The following is a 24,813-nucleotide window of genomic DNA, read 5'->3' as shown; positions in this document are numbered from 1 at the left end:
CAGTTCTGGTTTTGAGATTATCTACTCTGTTCTTTGAAAGCTGTGGGCTGGGGGTGTAGCTATCATATTTCAGTTTAAATCTCTCCCTGTGTGTCCTGAAGTAATGACCAATACCTAAAATGCACACCCGAGGGAGACTGAACTAGTTTTGAAAATCCTCCTTTAGTAACTGCTTACTATACACCAGCCTCTGAATCAGGGTTTATACAAATGCTAATTTAAACTGTCATCTAAACAAACCTCTGCTGTAAGTATCATGTCTCGTTTTACAGACATAAGGAAATCAAGGCTCAGACAAGTTAGTGACTTTGACAAGATCACAGCACACCAAGTAGCTGAGGAATAAGAGCCTTGTTTCTAGGACTCCAAAGGGTATGACTTCCTCAGTGGACCACTCTTGAGCAATGTCAGGCACTTCCATACCCTCTAGGCTCAGTCCATCACAGAAAACCATGTGGAGACATTACAAACTTCCCTGACAAGTTAGCCTGGCTGAGTCTGTCCTTAGCTAGATGACTGGTTAAAACCCTGTGACTTTCTTTGGATATATATCCACTCCACTGTCAAATACAGAATAATAAAAAAAAAACCATTCCTCATTGTCTGAGACTCCTGGCCTATTTATGAGTCCTCTATGTCATGTTTCCCTAAGACCCTGACATCTTAACCTAGCTGTTTGACTTTCTTTTCAGTCTAGAGATGGCATCTTGCCCCAATACAGCTACCCCACCCCCAATCAGAAACTAGGCATATGAAGCTCCAGTTTTCAGAACAGGGTATTGCTAACTCTAGCTTGCCAGGTAGGATCTAGCTTGCCATTGGCTGGACTATAGCAGACTCACTGTGTGTCAACAACATATTCTGTATGCCATTATCTCCTATTATAAAAATAGCATATCATTATGTTAAATTATAAAATATTAAATGATATATAATAACAGTAATATAGATCCTGTTACCTTCTTCTGTGCTTGCCTTTCCCTCTAAAACAAAAGTTCCCCAAGGACAGATACTAATCTTCTTCACTGCTGTTGCTTCTAGCACCAAGAACAGTGGCTGGTATTTAGCAGGCCCCTAAGTAAATGTTTGAAGAGGAGGATACAAATTAACCTGTATGGTAATAATGATGACAATGACCATTGCCACTTTGTATGCCAAGCACTGTCTCAAGTTCTTAATCCTCTTAACAAGTCTCATTTACAGATAAATGATTCAGTTGTGGATGTGAAAGTAACCTGTATAAGGCTTCAATTGATAAAGTCAGGGCTTGAACTCATACGTTCTAGATCAAAAGTCCCTACCAATAACCACAAGGCTAAATTCCTGTATTATCTCCTACCTTTGAAAGACTGAGTAATACAAAATGGGAAAGAGCAGTGGGTTTTGGAATTAGACACAGAAGAGGCTTTGAATTCTAGGTCTGACATTTCCTAGCCTTGTGACCTTATACAACTTACTTAAGTTACATGGTGCTCTCTCTTCTAAGTGGAACTAAAAATACCTGCTTCCCAGAGCTGTTACGAGATTGAAGTGGTAACTTAAGTAGAGTTCTTTTTTCAAATCCCGACACACACACTACAAAGGATTGCTATTATTGTGATTTATCACTGTTAGCTGCGTGGTGCAGATAACAGGTGACATGAAGTAGTCTAGAAGAAAGAAGAATTACTGAGGAATTATAGGTGAGTCACAGCAATCAGGAAAAGTTTCTCGTAAATAGGCACTCTCAAAAGTTACAGAACTGTGGTTGGTGAGCAATAGCAGTGTCACAACTAAACTTCAGGATACGGTGTTTTGAGTACAAATAGGTAAGTCAATAATTGACTCTGCAGTATAGAAGGACAAGGATGGAAGGTCACTGACAGTATTAGAAGAGATACCACCTACTCATAGTGACTGAAGGAAGCCTTACCAGGTGATGTGGAAACCTTTAAAACAAGGTAAGAGAGAAGGATGCTGGAGACCTCAAGATCTGTCTGCATAGCTATGGAACAGTGGGGTGCACTTTCCCAGTGGACTATAAGCAGAAGGCAGAGAGAGAGAGAGAGAGAGCAGACAGACAGACAGACAGACAGACAGAGACAGGCAGACAGACAGAGACAGAGAGAGCTGCATGATGGGAAATGAATAGGAGGATGGGAACTGAACAGGAGAGCACTGTTGCCAGGTCACAGAGAGTCCCCCAGGCCTTGAGAAGGCAGAAGGACTTGCTCCTGAGCCACACAACATGGAGGAACTATCACACAGAATGTCCCAATTGTGTGTCTATAGCAAATAAATGGTTTCTTCATGATATATAAACAAAACAGCATTCAGAGAGAAGAATCCATTGTTATTATTGTTGCTATTATTATTATTATTATCATCATCATCATCATCATCATCATCATTTTGTTTTAGGCTCACAGCAGAGTCTTCTTTGGGGTTCTATTTTTTGTCCCAAATACATCAGAGACATTTTCCCCACTGGTATATCACTTCCTCACTATGCTGGTCCCCCTTTGTGCTTCAAAGCCATTTTAAATTCAGTTCTGCTCAGCAAATGTTACTCTCCCTTTCCCAGCACAGTACCCTGAACGACTTGGTAAATATTTGCTGAATTGGGCTGGATTTATCCAGTAACTATGGTATAAGAAGCAATGTGCCAACAGACAAGGCTAAGACCCAAAGCAAAGAGGACAAAAGAGATGGATATTGCAACACTGTTGCTCAATAAGCCTGGAATGCAAATAAGATGCAAATGAGTCATGTACATGAAGGTAATACACATACCCCAGGAAAACCACAGGGTGCCACATTCTCTTAGCCTTTGCAGGTGATGAGAGTTTGAATCCCACCTTTTTAGTGCCATTACCAGACACACAGCTCCTTGCAGACAGAGGACCATGTACCCTTTACTACTAATTCTTGAAAGAGCATAAACATTTATCAAATGGCTTCATTTTTGCCTCCACAGTCTGAGAGATACAAATGAATTTGCAGATATGTAAACTGAGGCTCAGAAAGTAATACGACTTGTGACTGTAAGGTTCGTGAGGGACACAGTAAAATAGCAACATAGCCATGATTTTACTTTATTATTTTAAATTCTAAGAAAGCCCATCTAAATGCCTCCATCAAAGGATTCCCCCCCACCAAATTATGAGGAAAACGTCCTCTTTGGCTGAATAGAATTTGAATCTTACAGTTTGCATAATCAAGATCTTATTGACTATTTTCTACTGTCTGTTTTAGGAACTCAAAAATTCTGGCTTTAGGACAGATGAATATGCCCCCATTGCAGATAAGGGCATCTATGCAGTAAGGCACAGTTACAAAATTTGTAGTGATTCTTTGACTTAAAAGTTCTGTAATACTTGATTCTCAATTCCTAGGCCAGAATTAATCCAACTACAATTAAATCCAATAAATTTTTATTGAATGTCTAGTATGTTTCAAGTACTTTGTTCTCAGTACTTTCAAAATAGAACACATGGTATAAAACGCTCCATACCCATACTATTTCCTGCTGTGATTAAATCAGAAGCTGGATGACAGCTAATAAATCCTCAAGAGTAGAGGCATACTGAGCTATCTTTGTAGTGTTCATACACATTAGGCATTTCAGTACATTTTCATGGAATTGAACAACAGCTTACTGGTTTGCCAATATTGGTTTCCTGTCTATAGAGTGCATAAAAATTATAGCTCAGTGGATCTTATTCCGACTTAAAGTTGCATTAATTCTACTTTATATACTAAAAAACTTAAACTCAGAAAAGTTAGGTGATTTGGGATAAACAAAATCCTGTAATTTAACAACAGATCCAAGATTCACAAGTCTTCTAACTATAGTTTAAAAAAATAAAAACACATCAAATTACATCATGACAACTTAAATCAATTATATGAACCCCTATCAAGAACCTACTACATACCAGACATTGAAATAAGAGAACATTTGTCATAATCTTTGGTTTCCAAGCTGAAAAGATAACCAACAGAGACCTGAGTCAGGAAGTGAATTAACTTGGTATAAAACTTGAAAGAGTTTAGTGGCTATTTTCTTAAGTATCAAGGAATAAGTTTGCTTCCCACCCAGTACAATTCTCTCTGGCCATTTCTACCATGAAATGACCATTACCTCTTGGTGCAAATAGCAGCATACACCCCTTTAAATGGCTCAAATTTTACAGTATAAAATAGATTTACTATTCTTACTCCTGTTGCTTCCTGGCCCCGTATCCCAAGGGCCAGAAAACACCTTTAGGGAGTCTTGACCTCTGAAATATGGTAGCTAAGTAATGACATCTTGGCCCTGCAAAAATGATCAGGAAACAGAAGATTCTAACATAAGCCATCAGTATTAAGTTAAAAGCACATCACAATGCTCAAATCTTTCTATCTGATAGCTTCTGCCTCTTAGCATTTTTCTCTATCTTTTGTTTCATTCTTACTCAAGCAAGTGCTGTAAGTTCCTCCCTCCATGCTTTTATACATATTGTTCTGTTCATAGGGAATCTCTCTCCTCCAATTTGTCTTTCTGGGTTTCCTGGAATGCAGTCCAATAAGTTCCACCTCCTTTCCTCCCAAAGAACTCATGTTTCCTTCTCTTGTGCAATGGAACTTTTCTGTACAGACATTGTCTACACTCAGCTGCTCACCATTTATTCGCTGTATTAGGATGTATATTAGGTGATAAAACATTCTACAAGGATCTACAATGTGGTCTTACATGCAGTAGATATGCAATATATGCTTGCTGATTCTACAATTAAAATTTCAGTCTAGAAAAGGAATTACCTTTCTTCGTCTCTTCCAGGAAATGTAATTTTGGGGAAGTAGACACTTAAGAGTGATGACCTCTGGTGTTGTTTATTTTATAAACTGAGAAAGTAAGATTTATATCCTGTAAAAAGGGATAACAGTATCGGCCTTTATTACATTTAAAGAGACAAAACTGACAGCACAGGACAAAAATACTACAATTTCAAGTGAATATGAGTGATGATCTCCAATGGACATAGGCATGTCCTAAGCAGAAGTGCATAGAAAGTGCACAGCTGATGATCTAGAATTCAAACTTCCTTCTTGGTCCTAAGAATGATGGTGCAACTTGCTAGCTGCGAAGCCTTGACATTATACCAACTACAAGCTGGTGTCTCCAAAATTCATTAATAGGAGTCCTATTTAAAAGTTCCTTCTGCAGAAATTTGTTGTCTACTCCTGCAATCTCAGCTTTGGGGGAGCCTGAGGCAGGAGGATTGTAGGCTTGGGGTCAGTCTGGGTTAGTTACATAGAGAGTCCCTACCCTGTCTCAAAACAAAACAAAACAAAACAACAACAACAACAACAACAGACAAAAGTCTTTACTATTGCACTTTGAAGTTCAATGTTTTTCTTCTTATAGGACTTCTTAAATCAGAAATAAGAATTAATTTCTTATATATACTGATGAATTTTCAATTTTTATACATCACAGATATCTATCTAGCATTGACCTGAACTATCTACCTACTCCCTACTCTACCCATTTGCTTACTGAAATCGTCAATCCAGTCTTCTGTTTCTGTTCCTTCATTAAGAGGTGACATTTTTCTGGGTTAAAATACAGAGAAATATCTTCTATATCACCCTTTTCTAAAATCAAGTTCCCCACACTCTTAAGTGCTGGAGTTTTAACTTCACACAAGCAAGGAAAGGCCTCCATCACTGAATTACAACCCCAGACTCCACTTTTATAGTTGTATTTATGCCCATACAACCACACCGATAAAAATTCCCAAATTTGCTCAGAGTGCCTGCATACCACACACAAGGCATATAGACACACACCTGCAAAACTCGTAGGAAATTCTTGGCAAGGACTTGAAAGTCATATCTCTTTAAAAAGAAAAGCATAGGGCTTACAAGACTTGGGAGGGGGTCAGTTTAGATTTCTAAGCCCTTGTCTTGTTTAAAGATCAAACAAAAAAACCCACTTTCTGCTGTTCATTCTGAAGTGGAATTAAAAAATCTGTGACTTAAAACATGTTGTAAGGATTGTGCTTTTAGTTAAGTCTGGAACTACTTCAGCAACTACTTATATTTTTCTTCCATCCTCACTGTCAAAAGCCACAGGCACCAATTTAGGAAAACATATGGATTTATTTATTGTTCCTATTTAGTTACCTCTTTAGAGGCATGGAATAAAGGTCCAGCATCTACCTGTCCTGACATTCTTCCCTACCCTTAGAATGGGCATTCAATGACCACCACATCAAGGTTTGTGATGGTTCTGCTCAGCCCGTGCTTCTCCCTCTTTCTCTTTTTGTCTCCTCAAATAGGAGGCTAATAAATAGTGGGCCAGCATTCTTTTCACATTTCACACACCTCTTCAGTCAATCAGATCACTTCTAGAGCTGTTTGCACTGCCAAAGCGATCCATCATCCTGCCTCACTAAACAGAAGGAGGAAAACCGAAGGCAAAGCTAGAAAAATCACAGCAACTCATTTTGCTTTGGCTTCTCTTTTGAGAAGCAGAATTGGAAAATCCAGCCTTTTGGGAACACAAGGTGGATGAAGAAAAAAGGCAGATGTGGAGGCAGTGATAAAATAGCTCCAAAGTAAGTTTTGTTTCTGGGCAAAAGTGGAAATGAAGCAATCATTAAGCTGAATCCGTTTTTATTGTCTTTCTAGTTGTCTCCTAAAGATTTCAATAGACTCTTGCATGAAATTAAAAACAACACAGCACTGGCTAAAATTAATTATATCGTCAGATTTTATTCTCTTTTGATGACCAAATCTCATGCTAATTCTAATTCCAAAGGATGTGCCCTTCAAAATTTGGAGGACACAGAAAATGTAGTAAAGCCACATGATTCCAGGAAGGACTGAAGGTCTGTCTGCATGATAAATCTGACATATTAACTCCCTTGAGTGCTGTGAGCAGACAGCAGCTGTGAGGGTGCCATGTAGTGTGGTTTCCCAGGACACTGCACATGGGTTGATGAACATCTGTTCCCTGGAGCAGGGTTTTGCCAAGAGACAGAAGGACAGACAGACTAATGGAACTCATCTTTTAAGTCCCTTCACTGTTCAGGACCTGTAGATGGCAGGTTCTGCTCAATATTGTCCCTCATTTATCCCCACAGAAGCTCTGTGAATCAGACATTATCTTCCCATTTTAAAGATGAGAAAATTAAACTCAATAAGTTGAAATATCTTCTCCAACATTGCCCAGTTGGAAAAGTCAGGACTCTAATTCACATATACCCCACTCTGAAAACTTAAGAAAAATATTTTTATGTGTGTGGTGTGTTTTGCCTACATGTATTTATCATGTATGCACAGTGCCTTCAGAGGCCAGAAGAGCTGGGTCCTCTGGAACTGGATGTAGGATGGTTATGAGCTACATATGGATGATGGGAACTGAACCCAGGTCCTCTACAAGAGCAGCAGGTGCTCTTAATCACTGAATCATCTTTTTAGCTCCCTGAAAACTTTTGCATTTCTTTCAAAAATACGACAGTGGCTGGAGTGATAGGGCCATGGGGAAAGCACTTGGGGAGCAAGCATGAGGACCAGAGGGAGATCCCAAGAACCCATACGAAAAACCATGTAGGCATGGCAGCCATCTGTAATCCCAGCGCTCAGCAGGTAGAGACAGGGGTTCCCTAGGTCACGCCCAGGCAGCTAAACTATCTAAAACTGTCAAGCTCCAAGTTTAGCAAGAGATACTACCTTCAAAAACATAGTGGAAATAGATCATGGAAAAATACCTAATAACAACTAACAACTGATATCAATTTCCAACCTTCACACAGATGTGGACATATATGTATGTACCCAACACACACACACACACATACACACACTCACACACACACACACACACACACACACACACACACAAAACGGTGGACAGGAAGAAATTAAGGGAAGAGAAGAAGGAAGAATATTTCTGGAGGTTTGTCAATACATGCATACTATGAAGGGATCCCCTCATCTGGAGGCACTTATGACTTCACAACCTCTGAGGTGACTTTACCAACAAAAGCATGCTTACTGGTATCTGTAAGAATAAAACTAATTTTTCTCTATGTGGACAGGCCTATATTTATGTTTTTAGTCTCAACTGCACACTGGCCCTCAGGGTCCTAATCACAATAACCAGGTTGATTTCAAGAGTGGAACCTCTTCCATTATAGAGGCAATTAAAATATAATCAAACTAGAAAGTTATCCTCCCCCAAAGCCAGCTAAAACAGAGCAACTCCAAAATAAAAGCAATTTACATATTTTAGTCCAAATTAAAAAGTAAAAGCTAAGGATTGCCTTTTAATATCCTGAATAATAAATGTACATTTATGTAAAGCCTCCTTTGGGGAACAGTTACTATGAGGACAATTCTCCCAATATTATTCATAAGTATCACTTTTGTTTTGGTGTTACAGTAAGAATCTGGACTTGGGGGAATTGGACTGTCTGTACCCAGTGCATCAACAGAGATAATTAATGCTGAAGACATGTACCATATCCAAATTTTAAATGTGTGGTTGGCTACATTACAAAAGAAACATAAGAAAGGGTGAGTCAAACCCAGTCCAAATCACAAATTTGCAGGCATGTAGTCAGTTTACTCCATTTTAAGTGAACAGTTTCCTAACGAAAGTTTCATCAGCAAAGATGGCAGGTTCTTAGCCATTCACTTTTATCCTTAGAGCTGTATTTACTATTGTGGCGTCCTCAAAGGGGGCACTGGAAATAACAAACAAACAAATAACTGAACTTCTCTTATTTTTCCCATACAAATTAGAAATCAAAACTTTTAAAGGGCTTGGGAAAACACAAACTGCTTCAGAAGTCATTATTGGCACAAGCCATGACATACTAGGGGTCACAGATGTTTGTGACACACACACACACACACACACACACACACACACACACACACAGCCAAATAGAGAGAGACAGAAAGAGAGACACAGAGTTCACACTGCCAAGGTATGTATTAAAAGATAATGCCATGCCTTCTACTCCATTAGCAAAGTTCTAGTCTGTGCAAAAGTATGCCAAGAGGGTCACAGTCTGCCCAGATGCAGTTATAAAGGAAAGAGTATTAAAGGAGACATTTTTGCCAGGTATAGTGATGCACAACTGTAGTCCCAGGTACTCTGAAGGCTGAGGTGGGAGGATCACTAGAGTCTAGTTAAGACTAGCCTGGACAACACACAGTGAGGGCTTGCCTCAAGAAAGAATAAAAAAGAAGTTTCTGTTAAAATGACGATATTTGAATTTCTGTAAAATTAATAGGTTCCAGGCAAGTTTCACAGGCATCTGGATGAGAGACAAGTTCCTTCCAACTGTCCAAACTGCTTCTTCCTGAGCGTGAACATCTGGATACATGAAACCTTACAGAAAAAAAAATGTCTAGAAGATTTTTAATTTCTGTCTTTTGGAGTCACTTAGAGACTTGCAAAAGGAAACTACTGATGTTCAACTTGAATGTTCTAATGGGATTCTGTTTACCAGTGTCATTGTTGGGTAAAAAGGAGCCTATGACCTCTCACCTCAACTTTACCTCCAGGCATCAAAACTTAGCCCATAATTATGGTTTTGATCATCATTGAAATAAGTGGCAACATTGAATTCCAAGGAAAAATATGTAGCAAGTCTTCAACAAACATATCTTCATGGAACAAGAAATAGCCATCAGCTCTGCTATAACCCCGATGGCAAATCAAATCCAACGGCCGGCCACACAAGAGGGTGAGCAAACATAGAGGATTCACAGATGCGCAGATGCAAAACAGGATCCCATGCCCCAGAGTGCAGGCAGAGACCTCCAAGATGTGGTGATTTCTGAATTGGTCATCTTGGCTGAAATTTATTCTCTACCTCCTTCTATCCTGAGGAGAAACTACATGTCATATAGAAAAAACGCTAATTTTTGTAGTATAAAATGAATATTTGAACATTTAAACTCAAATGTTATTTTTTAAACCAAGAGTCCATCAGAAGTCATTTTAAGTGACTACCTAAGCTGTGTAATTTTTTTTTTGGTTTTCATTAACAAACCCCCTAGGTTTGTATTTAACTTTTGGAATTCAAAACAAGGGTTTGATTTTTTTTCTTTTTCGACAACCACATCAACAATAAAGATGGGCACACAAGTGCATTGACCAGTATTTCTTCGATAGTTTTACTGAGTTCCTAACTGAAATTTATTTAAGGATTCTTTGATCCCTCAGGTTGAGTCTTGGGGAGACGATCTTTACTGGGGGCAGGTTTTGTAATGTAGTGATGTGAGCTACAAGGATCTGGGCAAGACTAGTCCAAAGCAAAAATGGTGGAGGCAGAATCTCAGGGATGGAGTGGGCAAGGAGGAGTCTGGGAGGGGTGGGAGAGCCAGCCACCAGCCTGATAGGAGCACCCAAGGCATACTTTATTTTTTAATGAATGTGCAACCAACATAAATATTACCGTCAAGCACAGTGGATTTCCAGGTCTAGCTGGCTGGCTGATTGCTTTCTTATTTTCCTCTGTTTTGTAACAGTTTCCTTTTCAATGTGATTGGTTCCTAACACTGATGCTCCAAAGTTATTGTGGACATGCTGCCTGAATTCTTAATGAAGTAAATAACAAACAAAATGCTTATCCCTGTACCCCCAGCTAGCACCCCAAAGTGGATATAATTAAAGGTGTGAACAAACAAACAAGGAAGTAAGAACCCTGCAAAGTCAGGGTTCTGAGAAATTATGGGGCATCCTGCACTGTAACGCTCATTATCTTCTAAACCAGAACCATGTGGATTCACATGTTGATGTCCCACTCCACCCCATCTCCACACTCTCCCATTCTTGACCTTCAGTCTTTTTCCTTTTCATTGCTAGATAACTAATTCAAGACAATCACTGTATATGAAACCTCCAGCTACCCACTTATCCTTAGGCCATCTTGTCATTTAACCCTTGGAAGCCACTGATCTACAAAAGTACTCTAGCCTTAAAATATACCAAGACTTTAAAATTGAAGGATGACCCTAAAACATCCTACACCCACAGAACCTGAATAAACAAAGCATAGGATGTCAACATGAGCATTTACCTCCTCCTCATTATTATTATTAATAATATTACCAGTGCTAATATTATATCAAAATGTTCCCAAAGAACAAAGGACCTCATTTAAATTCAGACTCCATCCCTTAGTCTCTTGATTGAGAGGGAACTTTTGGCTCACAAACATAGTTCAGGATCTGCACATTTACAGCTCCTCAAGTGGCTGGTAAAGAAAGTGTCTGACTTCTAGAGGGAGCCTGCAGAACCTCAATGTCTTTTTGGATAAATACTTGAAAATTTGTATTTTTTTCTATTAAGAGGACTCTTGAAATTAATAAAGAAAATGAAGTACTTAGGAAAAGTAGCCTACTTCAGTTTCCTTTCCATTTACAGATGCACATATACTTACAGGTATATGTTTACACACATTTGGTTAACGTCAAATAAGGAAAAGCTAAGACAAATGTAAGAATTCACAAAAATACACTGATACCACCCTCCTGCTATCAAACGCATGAAGGAATGGATAGTCAGAAATGAAACATTGACTTTGCTTCCTTCCAAAGGAGAACTGACCAATTCTGCACACAGCCCATCAACTGAAAGACAGCAAGAAAGAAGCTTGAGACTATTCATGTCTCTCCATACCCCGAAACTCCTAATGACATTGGGAAAAATACTGCATTGCAGCGTTTGCCAGCACATACTTGTATGATTAGCATTTGTTGGCTATCTTGCTGAAAAAAAGTATATATTAAATGCCCATGTATGTAAACTAAGTGTCTGGTAGACACAGGTCACTGGAACTGATGAAGAAATTTGTCAAGGCCAAAGTATTTCTGTCCATATATATTGACCTCTGTTAAGACAGCCTACCATTCCTTACTTGTGGTACGTACAGATAATTTGTTTCTTCTGTTTTTTGTTTTTAATTAAAATAAGGCATTAAAGTACCAAGGGCTAAATGAAGCAGAATGTCTCTTTATAGATAGGATAGTGTTTTACCTAGGAAGAGAATTCAACGACAAAAAGGAGTTAAACGCAGAGAGAAGAGACCAAAGCAAACCAAAGGATTTGCTCTTAGGAAATCCTTTCATTGTTCATAGTAACTCTAACTTGAGAAAAAGACCTCAGTTCAGCCACAAATCCTTTTAGAGACAATGAACACACACACACACACACACACACACACACACACACACACTCACGCACACAGAGTACCATTCATGCAATGAGTTTAAGATTTGAAATTTCAAACCCATTATTCCCATAGACACTCCAAATTTAAAATATCTGAAGTCTATCATCTCAAAAATTCTTAGCAAGACTGAATTTGAAACTAAAATACATTCACTATCATTTTAGTTTTCTTTCTTTAAAAATAATTCTGCTAGTATTACTTCAAAACAACCTGGTCTTTCGTTTTTAACAAAATCCTCATATTAAAAGAAAGGTCTATAGGAGAATAAAAAAGTTTTAAGGTTTTGTGCAAACCATCAAACATAGGTAAGCCCATAATCTTTGCAAGAAGATGACTTGAAAAAATGGTGGGTAGGAATGTAAGACCTAATTAAATGCTTAAGTTTTTAAAATGAGATATTAAAATTAGAGTATCAATGATTCTCAAAGTAATCATTTACTACTCTCCCACCTCTGCTCATTTGACAGTCCAAAATATTAAATATCAACTGATTTAATCAATATATTACTATGAAATGCAGAGACAATCTGATCAGTAAAACTGTGATATAGTTAATGTTTTTACAGCAATATTTCCATCCATATTTTCACTTCTGAATTAACGCACACCCAATCTTGTGCTTCTATCAAGGCATACCTCCAGATGTAGGTAGCAGGTATTAATATTTTTTAAGACAAAGAAGCAAGAAAGGTCAGCAGCAGAGCTAGGGCTATGTGTCTTTTTTTTTCATAACCCAAGCCAAGGTGACAGTTTTTATAGAAACAAATTCCCTAACTAAAACCTGCCAGAAAATAAAAAGAAAAATTTATTAGTGATAATAAAAAACTATCCTATTTTATAGATGATATATGTTTATGCACTTAAGGCAGGAAAGCAAGGTTCAAGCATGGGATGAAAATGTTTATTTTTTACCTTAAGAGTAAAAGCAAAATAATGCCTCCCCCCCAATCAGAAAACAAAGCAAAAAGGAACATTCTCACAGAAAAAAAATGGTGGGGGCTGATGGTAGAGATTTGCAGCAGAGAGAAAATACATTAAGAGGATTTTCAATAAAAGCAATTATATCTTCTACTTTCCAAAAACATCTCATTTTTTTAACCCTTCATTTTGGGACTTCAAATTAGCTACTGGATTATATATGTCTATTGTCACCAGGAAGAAACCACAGTTGATGACTATTTCAGTTTTTTTTTAATGCTACTACTATTCACTCAAACACTATCTCTGTTAGTCCTTTTTGGTACCCACCATCACTGGGAAAAGACACTACTTAGAAAAGAACTCACAGAGAGACAAGTGTGAGATGTCTGTCATTTAGTATGCTTAAGTCCCACCAGACATTTAGAAACACTTAGAAAAAGATCACCTTTTTACTCAGTTTATACCAAGACCAGACCAAAGACCAAATGCATTTGCAGGTGGAAGGCATGGTTAGATAGGAGTAGGCAGTGAAGCGAGGCAAAGGGCTCTTCCGTGACTGTGTTCCAAAGACATTTCTACAATGAACTCCTTGAAACTACAGTATCAGCATGTAAGGTAGTAAAAATTCCAGTATCACCCAACACAAAAATCATTGCTTAGTATAAATCTAATATACTTATAATTTTCTATGAATATTTGCTGGAAATTTCAGAGAAATCATTTGCAGAACCTATCAACTGTGGGAATTCACTATTATGCTTCTGTCAACTTCATTCAGTATAATTTACATTTTTTTCATATGGTCTCACAAGATTCCTTGCAATTTCTCCACGTACAATTTTACAACAGGGAAAGGGTGAAGGAGAAAGAGAGAGAGGGAGAGAGAGGGAGAGAGACCCTATTATCCCTTCCCCCTCATCTTTTTTTTAAACAAACAAACAAAAAGAAAGAGGAGAAAGGGAACAGATGCTGAAAGATAGATTTCAAAAAATCACTGTAAACCAGAGTTAGAAATGTAATTAACACCTATTTATGAAGAATAATTAAAGTTGGGCTGGTCACAAAGAACAGCAAAGATAATCGAGGTCCTGTCCCCCCTCCTCCTTTTTTACACTGTTTGCAGTGTGTTCTCATGATAGCCACCTGCTCCCTGCTCGGCTTCTCCTCTGTTCGTTTCCCCGGCAACCTTTCATTGGGTTTTCCTCCCAGCTATCGCTTTCAGTTGGGCTGCTCGGTCTAATCTTATTTGTTTTACACCCATCAAAACAAGCAGCCAGACAAAGGCAATCCTCTAAGAATGGGAAAAAGACCACAGCTTTGTTATAACATCTATGCAGAGTGAAAAGTCCTCCTCAGGCTTTTCTAGTTAGAAAAAATGAATTTTTAGCTTTCCCCACTACCCAGCCCCAAATCCCCTGAAAGCTATTGCTGGTGAAAATTCAAAGTCCAAATGGGCACTCGTGGCATCTATTTGTGCCATTTTGTGCCATATATTTAGGGTCAACACCAGGAGACAGGAGCAGCACTCAAGGAGTTTCCCTGTTTCTTTTTCCAGAAAAAGATGATGCTAAAAATAGATTTACTACTTCGGCAGAAAGGTTTTCCACTTCCCCATCCACATCTCAAAGTCCTGTTTCACAATTGCATCTGCTGGTACTGGATCTCACCTCCTCCACCCCTCACTCCCAGCCTTCCCCATCACTCCTAGTATGAGACTGAAAAGAAATGTGCCTTTAACTTTAACAGTCGGGTAATTCGGCTGAAGGCTCACAGAGGCGGTGGACACGCCAGCCAACAGTGACGGTGACATTGTGATTGTCCAAAAAAAAAAGACACCAACCTTGCTTGCCTAAAATGTGTTTGATGGAAGAGGCATATGTAGTATGTGCCTTCTGTGCATGCAATGCCATTATACTTGGAGGCAGATTGAGGATTTCAGAAAAATAAATACTAACACACACACACATACACACGATCAGAACAGTGATTTACGATGCAGTCCACCATCCTTACACACACACACACACACACACACACACACACACACACACACACACACACACACGGCTGGAATCTCCAAAGCTGCCTTCCTCTTTTCACTTACCATCTTCAAGCCATTCCACTCCATCTGTGATCAGAAGAAGACGGACCCTCACACAGTGTGTCAAAAGCGGAAAGGAGCGTTATGTAAAAGCTGACATTCCCTTCTTACAGAGCTGCTGCCCAGAGAAGGAAGCAACAACTCAACACGCCAGGCACCGCTACACATACAAGCCGCCTCCTCTTTTTATGAGGTCATGACAGGAAACTCTTTGAAATACAAGATGCAGCATTTACTGAAGCCCCAATAAATCACTCTCTTTGCCGTTTTGACTGCGCAGTCCCCCGAAACACAACTGCCCATCTCAACGTTCAGCATCCAGGAGCTGCCTCTCGAGGTTTACATTTCCAGCACAGAAATGGAGAGATCCCTAACCCTGCTGCATACACCCTAAACCCCACAAAACCCAGGCATGTAGACAAACCTCTTCTTTCTTATAAAAAGAAACCCCCTTCCACCCCCTCATGATGGTCTCAAGTAATAGAATCTCTTTCAACAAACCAGCAATTATTTCAGCCCATCCACACCCTCCGCTTTCATGTGGAAGGGAAAACTGATAACGACCTGTTAAAAATGACAATCTCTCTCCCCACTGCTTTTCAATAAAAGGACCTACCCGCACGCTACACAAAAGATATAGTAAATGTAGGAACCAGACAGCAGCAGAGAACTAAACTCTCGTGCAAGCATAAGGCTGGCCAAGGTGTAGACGCTTGTCTTCCCTCTAGCAACACGAACAACAGATTATATATCTAGTCATACCTACCATAACCATTCTTATTGGCAAATATTGGGTCTCGCAGGGCTTCGACTCTTCTCTTAAAATTTGCAAAGGTTTCAGAATATATTTAAAAATGACTACTATTGATATATATATATATATATATATATATATATATATATATATGGTCCACAAATACAATGTGGATGATTGTAAAGTAAATCAATTATTGGGAGGGGGTGGGGTGGGAAAGAAAGGAAAAAAAAGGAAGAAAAGGCGCAGTGAGCTGAAACCCCTGATTCTAGGATGTAGATAAGAACAACTGAACAGAGCCTTGCTGAAATTGGCTCGAAGCTTCCCCTTTTTACATCCATTTATGGGACCATCTGTCAGCTGAAGCCAGAATCTGATTGGCTGGGGAAACGAAGGGAGGCGTTGCAACATCAGGTGCTATTTAAATTAGCTACTGCCAGATTGACGATGTTAATGATTTGGTGACCTCTACAACAACAGAGACCAGATTTCTGAACTGCTTCTTGTGTCTGGTAATTAAAGCCCGGCTGAAGCAACAACAGCCATCCTTGTATTTTTTACCTTTTACCTCCTTCCAGCTCAAAAAGTACTGTCACAACTGCAGGTCATTGGAGGACTGCAAACCTTCTCAGTGGGAGTGTCCTTCCAAGTCCTGGCGGGGGAATACAGGAGTCCATCCCTCTGATCGAGGGCTTTTTCAGTGGAGAATATTTTCAACCACCTTATCTTTCTTGACAGTTGCTTTCTAGCGAAATGCATATTTAATGATCTGCCTCTAGGCTTAAAGATACAACAAAAGCACTTTAATGTGCTAATACTTCTACATTTTAACTTTATTATTTCCCAGTATTGCTGTATGGAGTTCGTCTTTTTACAGCTAACATGACCAGCATTTCAAAAGCATGCAAGTTTGGGGTTAAGCTTTCTCAGCGAATTAGGTTCACGTAAGTTTGTCTCAGAATACTATTTCCTAATTAAAAAAGAAAAAGAAAAAAAAGCTGGAGGGAGGAGGCAGCTGCCAGGCTTTACCTTTCTGCCTTCTGTCTGAGTTTTCCAAAACAGAGAGTGATGAATGATTTATTTAAATGAATTTATTTTTCAACTCAGATAGGGGCATGCTCTGAATTTTTAAAAGTCGACTAAACATACTCCCTTTTGCTTTCTCTACTGCAGTGAGGGCAAAACATGGTTCTGGAATAAAATGGCCTCATTTTATTACCTGAGCAGACCACTCATCTCGCTCAACTGAACAGAACACTTTGTCTCTTTCCTCGCTTCTCACCGCCCCCCAGCCTCTTAAAAGATGTACAAAGAGACATTTAACAAATGTATGGTGATGAATATAATCTGCCTGCTTATGTGACATATTTCATAGTCTCCGTATCACCACACTTGCGAGAGTACATGCAGGCATTGTTTGGGCCTGGGTTCTTAAGCAGCTTACCTGAGACCTTTATGTCTCACACCCATGAAGAAGGGTAACACCCCTATATATTTAATTCACACTTTAATCACCGTATTTATCAATAAATGTACAAAGGTTGCAAATAGTCAACACAGGTTTTAATCTTTGCCTGAAGTTGACAGTGAGCTGGATAGTGGAACTACAGGTCAAAATATGGTATTTCCGGGCTTCGGAGTCCAAGAGTAAATGAGTTTGTGAAACATTACTAGAAAAGAAAAAACTGGTACATTTTTAAAGGTCAAAACAATTCTCTTCAAAACATTGCTTCATGAACACATTCAACAAACATACATATGAACACTCTATGAAAATACAGATACAGATACGCCTGGAAACAATGTGTTGAATACATTATATAAATCCTTTTGCTTAAATATAAATAAATCCAGCTATTGGAAATGAAAGTACATGATGAAGAGGAGTAGAAATGTGAAGCTCTGCTGGGCCCTTCAGGTAGAACAGAATGAAGTAAACTTTAAAATGATTTTCTTAGCATCTGCATGAGGGTTCCTATGAGTCACACTGGTGTGTGGTACTTGCTGCACTCTTCTCTATGGATGAATTACCAGGTTCAGTGCTGCAAACAACTAGACAGATATACATAGGAATATGTCTACGCATCCTAAATTGGCAGCCAGAAAACTCTTGAGTGTAACCTCACCAATATCAACATATTGGGAAGAGTATATTGACATAATACTACAATCACACAAATAAAAACAGCTCTCTTGGAACAAGACATTTACTTGCTATTTCTACGCAGGTTATAAAAGGTAAAATTTTTAGAACCTTTTTTTCTCATCCACACTAACTTCAGTACACTCATCGAGCCATAAATTAGCATTAGGCATCTCCAAAAGCATTCTGGCTACCTTTCAAAAACAGTTAACTGTATATTATACCATAAACAATTACCTGGTCTTGTTAGGCTAAAAAAATTCCATGCGCTTTGTATATTGATCAATTCTGCAAAAACCTCCACTGTAAAAGTCTTTCAAAGGAATCCTCAAACAAATGCACAAATGTCCTCAGAGGCCTTTTCTCTAAAGACAAAGGCAGAATCCTATTGTTGGGAAAAGTCAACCTTATTATCACATTTCCAATAGTACCATTCATCTTTTAGCGTGAGGGGCTGACCGATACATAGTGTGTGGTGTGGCATTTATAAAGCAACAGATTCTCAATATATTATCTTAAGAGTCAGGCAGGCGAGTTTCCCAGTCATGCATAATTTTTTTTCTTCTTTTTCTGCTACAATCCACCACCACAGAAAGAAACTTGTTTTACTCAAGCAGCTAAGGCAACCTAAAAACGGTATCCCAGCGCTGTGGGGCTGGCTGCGCCGCTGTGTCCCTCTTACCATAAATGAGCAGTTTCTTGACTCATTAATAACAATTTCCCTTAAAAGAAGTAATCTCATATCAGTCAGCCCTTCGCCACCATGCACACATCCCAAAGGCTGCAGATATCTCAGCATCAGTCACCGGCAGCCAGCTTTCCCACACAAGAGTCCAGATGGACTGTACCAGAAGCCAATTCAGCGTTAATAACTACCTACTCCGCGCAGTGGAGAAGCCTTACGTGGCACAATGGGCTAGGAAACAGAAAAAAAAAAGATAGACAACCAAATTCTCTAAAAGCACGGGAAGCAAGGAACAGAAAAAGAAGCACGAATTATATTTCCTAGACTTCTACGAAAGGGGGCGGGGGAGAAAATAAAGAAAGGAAAAAGAAAAGAACCCTTCATAAACATAGGGGAAAAACGAAGGGGGAGGGGATAAAAACAGATGCTGCCCAGAAAAAAGTGACAAAATATTACCTCATTATTTAACAAAGCAGCATTAAGCGTCCTGCTGATTTCAAACATCTTGCCACAGATTTTGTTTTAAGAGAAACAGATAGAATCCTTTGCAAAGCACTCCGGCTGCAAAGGGTTCTTCAATTTTCTTGCGCACCACGGAACAGTCAATATATTATTTCCCCAGAGTTCGCACATTAAAACCTCTAGTCAGTGAGCTGAATTTTCCCCTTATCTCTCACACTGTAGCCTCCTGTTATATGTACTGCTCTCTTTGCAAGAGCAGCCTGCCCCAAACATGGCTGGTGTTTAAACTACTCTTTAAAGTAACAGTTCACTATATAACCACCAGGTGGGTAGTGTGCACAGATAAAGCATCTTAAAAGGTGTGTGTGTGTGTGTGTGTGTGTGTGTGTGTGTGTGTGTGTGGTGTGGTGTGGTGTGGTGTGCTTTCTCCTTGGAATTGTTTTTAGGTATTGGATGTGACATGAGAAATACCAGCATCCTAACAGGGAAGATTGTCTCTACTGTATTATGTCTAAGTAAATAAAAATTTTCCTCTTGGCTTGAAGCAAGGGAACAAAACACTACCAACAAATTCGAATAAGAACTGTAAAGAATGAAACACAAACAAGACTTGTTTCATTTTGCAAATGATAAAGGAGGAAACCACATTTAATCCCAAGAAAGGGAGATCTTAAAAATATATGAAAATATTTTATTTTTACAATGAGAGAAACATTCACACAGGACAAACACTGGACTCATGCATGCATACTATGCAGATAAAACACACGAAAGTTGGAAACAAGAGCGAAAGGTGTAACTTTCCTTCTGAGTTTATTTGATGTAGTCTCTACTGATATGAATGACCAAAAGCTTAAAAGTAAAGACACTGAAAACACAAAAGGCAAACACAAAACTTAAGCATGTCTTTTACAAAAATGCTATCATATGACCAGCTATAAACAATCACAGGCTCAAACCAGACATGTGTCTCTACCCAGAGCTGTTCTTTCCCCCTAAGATCTTCCTTAAAGAGGAACATTTTTACTGGACATTATTTTGGAGGTGTACCTAACTTGGCATTTACTTTGTGCCACTCTATTCCAATTAATCAGATCTTCTGCCAAGAATAAAGAGAACGCCCCAAGTTGAAATCTTCAAGAGGGAGGTGGAGGTTGAATAGGGCTACAGAGTTACATCATTGCATGGCCACACTTAAGAAGAATTTTACTAGTAACAAAGAATGCATATGTCACTTTACTTTCCCATGTATCTGAAGCAGAAACCAACACACACACACACACACACACACACAGACACACACACATGCACGCGCACGCACGCACACGTGCACATGCACACATACCTGACATTTTTGTTTTTCTTGGCTGGACGATATTAAAGCTCTGAACTTCCACATCTCTGAAGACACAGATGCCAATTCTACTATTTTTCTGGTCTGTCCAGACAGCATTTAGCTACACAAGATAGAGACTGTCTCCTTTATCTTTAAGTCAAGACTGCATCATTTAATAGCATTTAACCTCCTTGCATATATTAAGATTCAAGTGACAATTTTTAACTGGGGAGTGAGAAGGAGGAGTTGCTCTCATCAAATTCTGGTTGTATGAAATAAGCTAATTTGTACACTCACCATATGTCTTAAACACTAATTAAAAAATGTCACTTTCTTCAAACATTAAAATGTAATCAGCCTAGTAAATAAAATATTCTTGAGTTTTCTTGCTGTGGTGATAATTTAAAGAGTGTTTATCTCAAGGTAACCTTTCTAACTTGATTACCAAGGAAGACTTTGGATTTGAAAAAGGAAAAAAGGAAAGCTAGAGGTCAGGGCTTTGGGGCAAGGGAAAGAGAAAACCTCTACTGTATGTAGCTGCACAAAGGAAAATAAGATGAAGCGGGTTTTTAAGGACCCATAGTCTTGTTACCCTAAGGCAAATCCAGCCAATCAATACCACCCATTGACGGTCTACCATCTGCCATGCTACCGAGAGATGTGGCTAAACAGACCTGTTCCATATGACTGTTGCTGGCTCATTTTCAGTCGATTAGGGCAGTCCAGAGCATTCACGTGCAACACACAAAACTCCAAGTCAGTCTGTGCCTTTCTCCACACCAGTCCCCTGAGCACAGCTGTGGACCTTTGCCTCCTGATCTGGCTGTCCAGATTATCTCTTCTTGCTCCTCAATTGAATTAGCAAAATGGAGTGGGAATGTAAAACACACTCGTACACACACACACACACACACACACACACACACACAGATAATTGCTGGTTCTTCTTCACTGTCATGCATCCTGAATTCCATGTGCTCTGCCCTAATATGATTATGGCTCACCATTTAAATAGCATCATCAGTGACTGCAACCTGAAGTTTTCCTGTGGCTCAGTTTCTTTTCATCTTTTTCCCCTTTCCAAAAATTTACCTAAACAGTTGATGTTTTTTTTTCTTTACAGACAATATAATCAGTCTGCCCAGACAATGGGACACTATGTTTAAAAGCTTTCATAAAATCTGAAGCTTAATTTTCCTTTGTTGAAACATGAAGTTGATTTTTGTCTTCTTTTTTTTCTCCCTGTAGATACACTAAATCAGTTTTACTGGAAAGTGTACACGTATTATCGAAGCAAGAAAGATACACCAGGCTGACACAGAGTCTGCGAGAGGATTAGAAATTCACTGTGGAATGTTCTATCAGACATATATTACCTGACTGTTTGATGCCTTCTCCTTCCTAAGTAGCATGTCTACATCTGTGGGAGAGCACTACTGTGTGTGTGTGGGGGGAGGATACATGAAAAACATACATCTGGTCTACCTGAGCTGTTGAGATTGTTTATCTGTGCAGGTAAACTGACCAGAGTAGATTCATACACCATCTCCCACTTTCCCAAGCCCATGCTTGAGTGGCTTCTGAACATAGGTTTCTTTCCAGAGTTTATGTATGTTTCCCTTTTAAGATTTGCCTTGGAATACAGTCTTCAAGAAATAGTTAGCCTTTCTGGAAGAGGAATGTAAAGGATAAGAGGATTGCTATATTTAGAAAGGTTTCTAAAAAGACATAACTTAGGTGTAGCAATAGTGTGGACTTTCTTCTGATACATTCTTCCTCACAACACATGGAAACTCTGAAGGGTCATTGTGAAAACACATGGAGATTATGGGTGATTACTGTATTAAGGGATTTGAGACCTTTTTATACAAGTTCAAAAGATCTCTACTAAAAAGAAAATAAAAACAAAGCAACAAAACCCTTGTCTAAATTTAAATTAAAAATTAAGTACACCAAGCAATAAAATCTGGAATAGCTATTAGGTCCTTGAAGGATATAATGTTTAATTCACTTAATTCAGTTCTGAAAATAATTCAATGTATTATAAAATTTCTAGGCTCATTTATAATTCTGCAATTTCCAATAATGGAATGGATGTATTATAAAAGGCAAGGAAGTTTCCAGTTTAGAAAAAAGAGGAAAGTGAGGAAGGGGATGAAAGGAGAGGTAGGAAGGGGGAAACAGGTAATAGGGTTCATAAAATGAAAATGAAATACTTAATCTTGTACTAGAAGTTTACCATACATGAAACAATGTACTAGACACCTGGCATGCATGTCACAGAATATCATAGCACACAGAAATGTGTCTTCTGTAGTTAAAAGTAAGATCTTTCCTCCAGTACATCACAGAATAATATGCTTGGTTAAAAAAAGTTAAATGAATGAGAAAGATGGGCTCAGCAAGAAAAGGAAGGAAAGGAAAAGTTGAAGGCATGCTTAATTTTTTTCAACTGAAAGACCAACCGATTTGTTTGTAATGTGGTTTTCGTTAGGTATGGCCTACAGATGTCTCAATTTACTATCATTTCACCCTACCTTGAATAGAGCTGTAAGTAGAGATACAAAGGACTAAAATTAAAAGGCAAAGATTCCTAAAGGTAAAATAACTGTGTTCTCAAGCCTACCTCTTTTTCCTCTTCTATGTCTAGAAGGGCTCAGTGATCATTGGTTAAATTAACTTCTATGTTCTCATTTGTGGATACCACAGGTGTATAAAGAATGAGTGAAGATCGATAGTTATATACTTACTATCCCCAAAACTATTTCATTCAATTTAAATATGGCTTACTGAGCAGTTCTTTGGGGCGTGTGTGAAAAGATACCCTAAGCTTCATAAGTCTTAGCTTTCTTATCTGTAAAATGGGCACAATATTTAAAGCTTGTTGTCAGGGTCAAAACAAGAATAGGCTTGATGGAGACAGTATCCTACACCACCGTCTTTTATTACTAATGTAAAAAATGTGAGGAATAAAGAAATTAGTAATAGCTTGAAGAGAACTTAATCTTGTTGAAGACTAGATGATTAAAAAGATCTCCAAATAATTGGGGAATAGTAACACAATAATCAAAACAGGATTTGAATGTTTTCTCCCAATTCTAACGAGAAATACTTGCTGTAGATAAACATATACTTATCCCTGTGGGTGAAGTTTGGTGCTAAATTCTTAATGTGAGATCCAAAAATATTACAAATTTCAATCCCCACCTTAAGGAACTTGCAGTCCAGCTGGTGAAAAACTACCATCTGCATATGTGAATCCTTTCAGTATAAGGGAGAATGTCAAAAGATACTATACAGGGGGGAAGTTACATTTTGGGCTAAGGCTTTTAAGAATGATAGAATTTGGCCAGTAAAGATAGAGTTGGAAAATGATATTAACAGTCAGATCATTTTAGTTATACCACCACCCAAGGAATTCTGAATGTGTTCTAACATCTCCTATTTTTAAGTTATAAACAGAGGAATACGAGCCGGGTAGTGGTGGTGCACGCCTTTAATCCCAGCACTCAGGAGGCAGAAGCAGGCAGATCTCTGTGAGTTCGAGACCATCCTGGTCTACAAGGGCTAGTTCCAGGACAGCCTCCAAAGCCACAGAGAAACTCTGTCTCAAAAACACCCCCAAAACAAAACAAAACAGAGGAATGTTATGAGATGATGAATGAGAGAACCTTTATTTAGTAAGCACTGTTGTAAAAGGAACAATAATTAAAAATCATGGGTGTCTACAATGTGTCAAACATTGCTAAAAGTGCTTTGCCTATAAATGTCAATCTCACGGCTCTGAGATTTCAAATGAAAAAAAATGATCAGGACATTTAAGTGGCTTTCTTAGGCTAATATGTCCATTAAGAGTCAAATTAGGTTTCATATTTAATATGTGCCTCCAACTCAATCCACATGATTTTACTATGACATAGACATAGTATTTTACATTTAAAAGTGTAAGTCTAAATAAATTTAAGTATTATTCTCAGTATTTTGCACTTAAAAACTCACATTAGCGTAATATTTTTGACATCTCTTGACTTGTATGGTACTAAAAACCGACACAACCAAAAAATACCCATGCCTAAACTTCTCCTGCAATTTCAATATTCTGCCACCAGGTGATGGTAGATCCTGACCTATGAAAAATTAAGAGAGTCACAGTTGCTCACTGTATGTATGTTTTCTGATCACTGGAAGTA

The 24,813-nt window shown here is 38.6% G+C and overlaps 1 protein-coding gene across 6 annotated transcripts in view; it reads right to left on the bottom strand.

The window, feature by feature from the left end:
* The window catches only part of Elavl4 (ELAV like RNA binding protein 4), a 128,796-nt gene that overhangs the window by 63,929 nt on the left and 40,054 nt on the right, over positions 1-24,813 (bottom strand). Inside the window, exon 1 of one of the 6 annotated variants that reach the window (XM_021228384.2) lies at positions 19,282-19,554. The exons of 1 other annotated variant lie outside the window; for it this stretch is intronic. In XM_021228384.2, coding sequence (XP_021084043.1) covers positions 19,282-19,329 — 48 coding nt within the window. In that variant the 5' untranslated portion in view covers positions 19,330-19,554. Of the gene's footprint in view, positions 1-15,246; positions 15,641-15,859; positions 15,928-16,009; positions 16,304-19,281; positions 19,555-24,813 lie in introns of those variants that run through there. 4 more of the 6 variants (XM_021228386.2, XM_005072107.4, XM_013114987.3 and 1 more) reach the window with 4 other exon arrangements.

The sequence above is a fragment of the Mesocricetus auratus genome, unplaced genomic scaffold (assembly GCF_017639785.1).
Source record: "Mesocricetus auratus isolate SY011 unplaced genomic scaffold, BCM_Maur_2.0 Super-Scaffold_100014, whole genome shotgun sequence".
NCBI classification, from domain to species: domain Eukaryota; kingdom Metazoa; phylum Chordata; class Mammalia; order Rodentia; family Cricetidae; genus Mesocricetus; species Mesocricetus auratus.
Note: the sequence above shows the minus strand (reverse complement) of the source record. Positions and strands in the feature narration are given on the sequence as shown.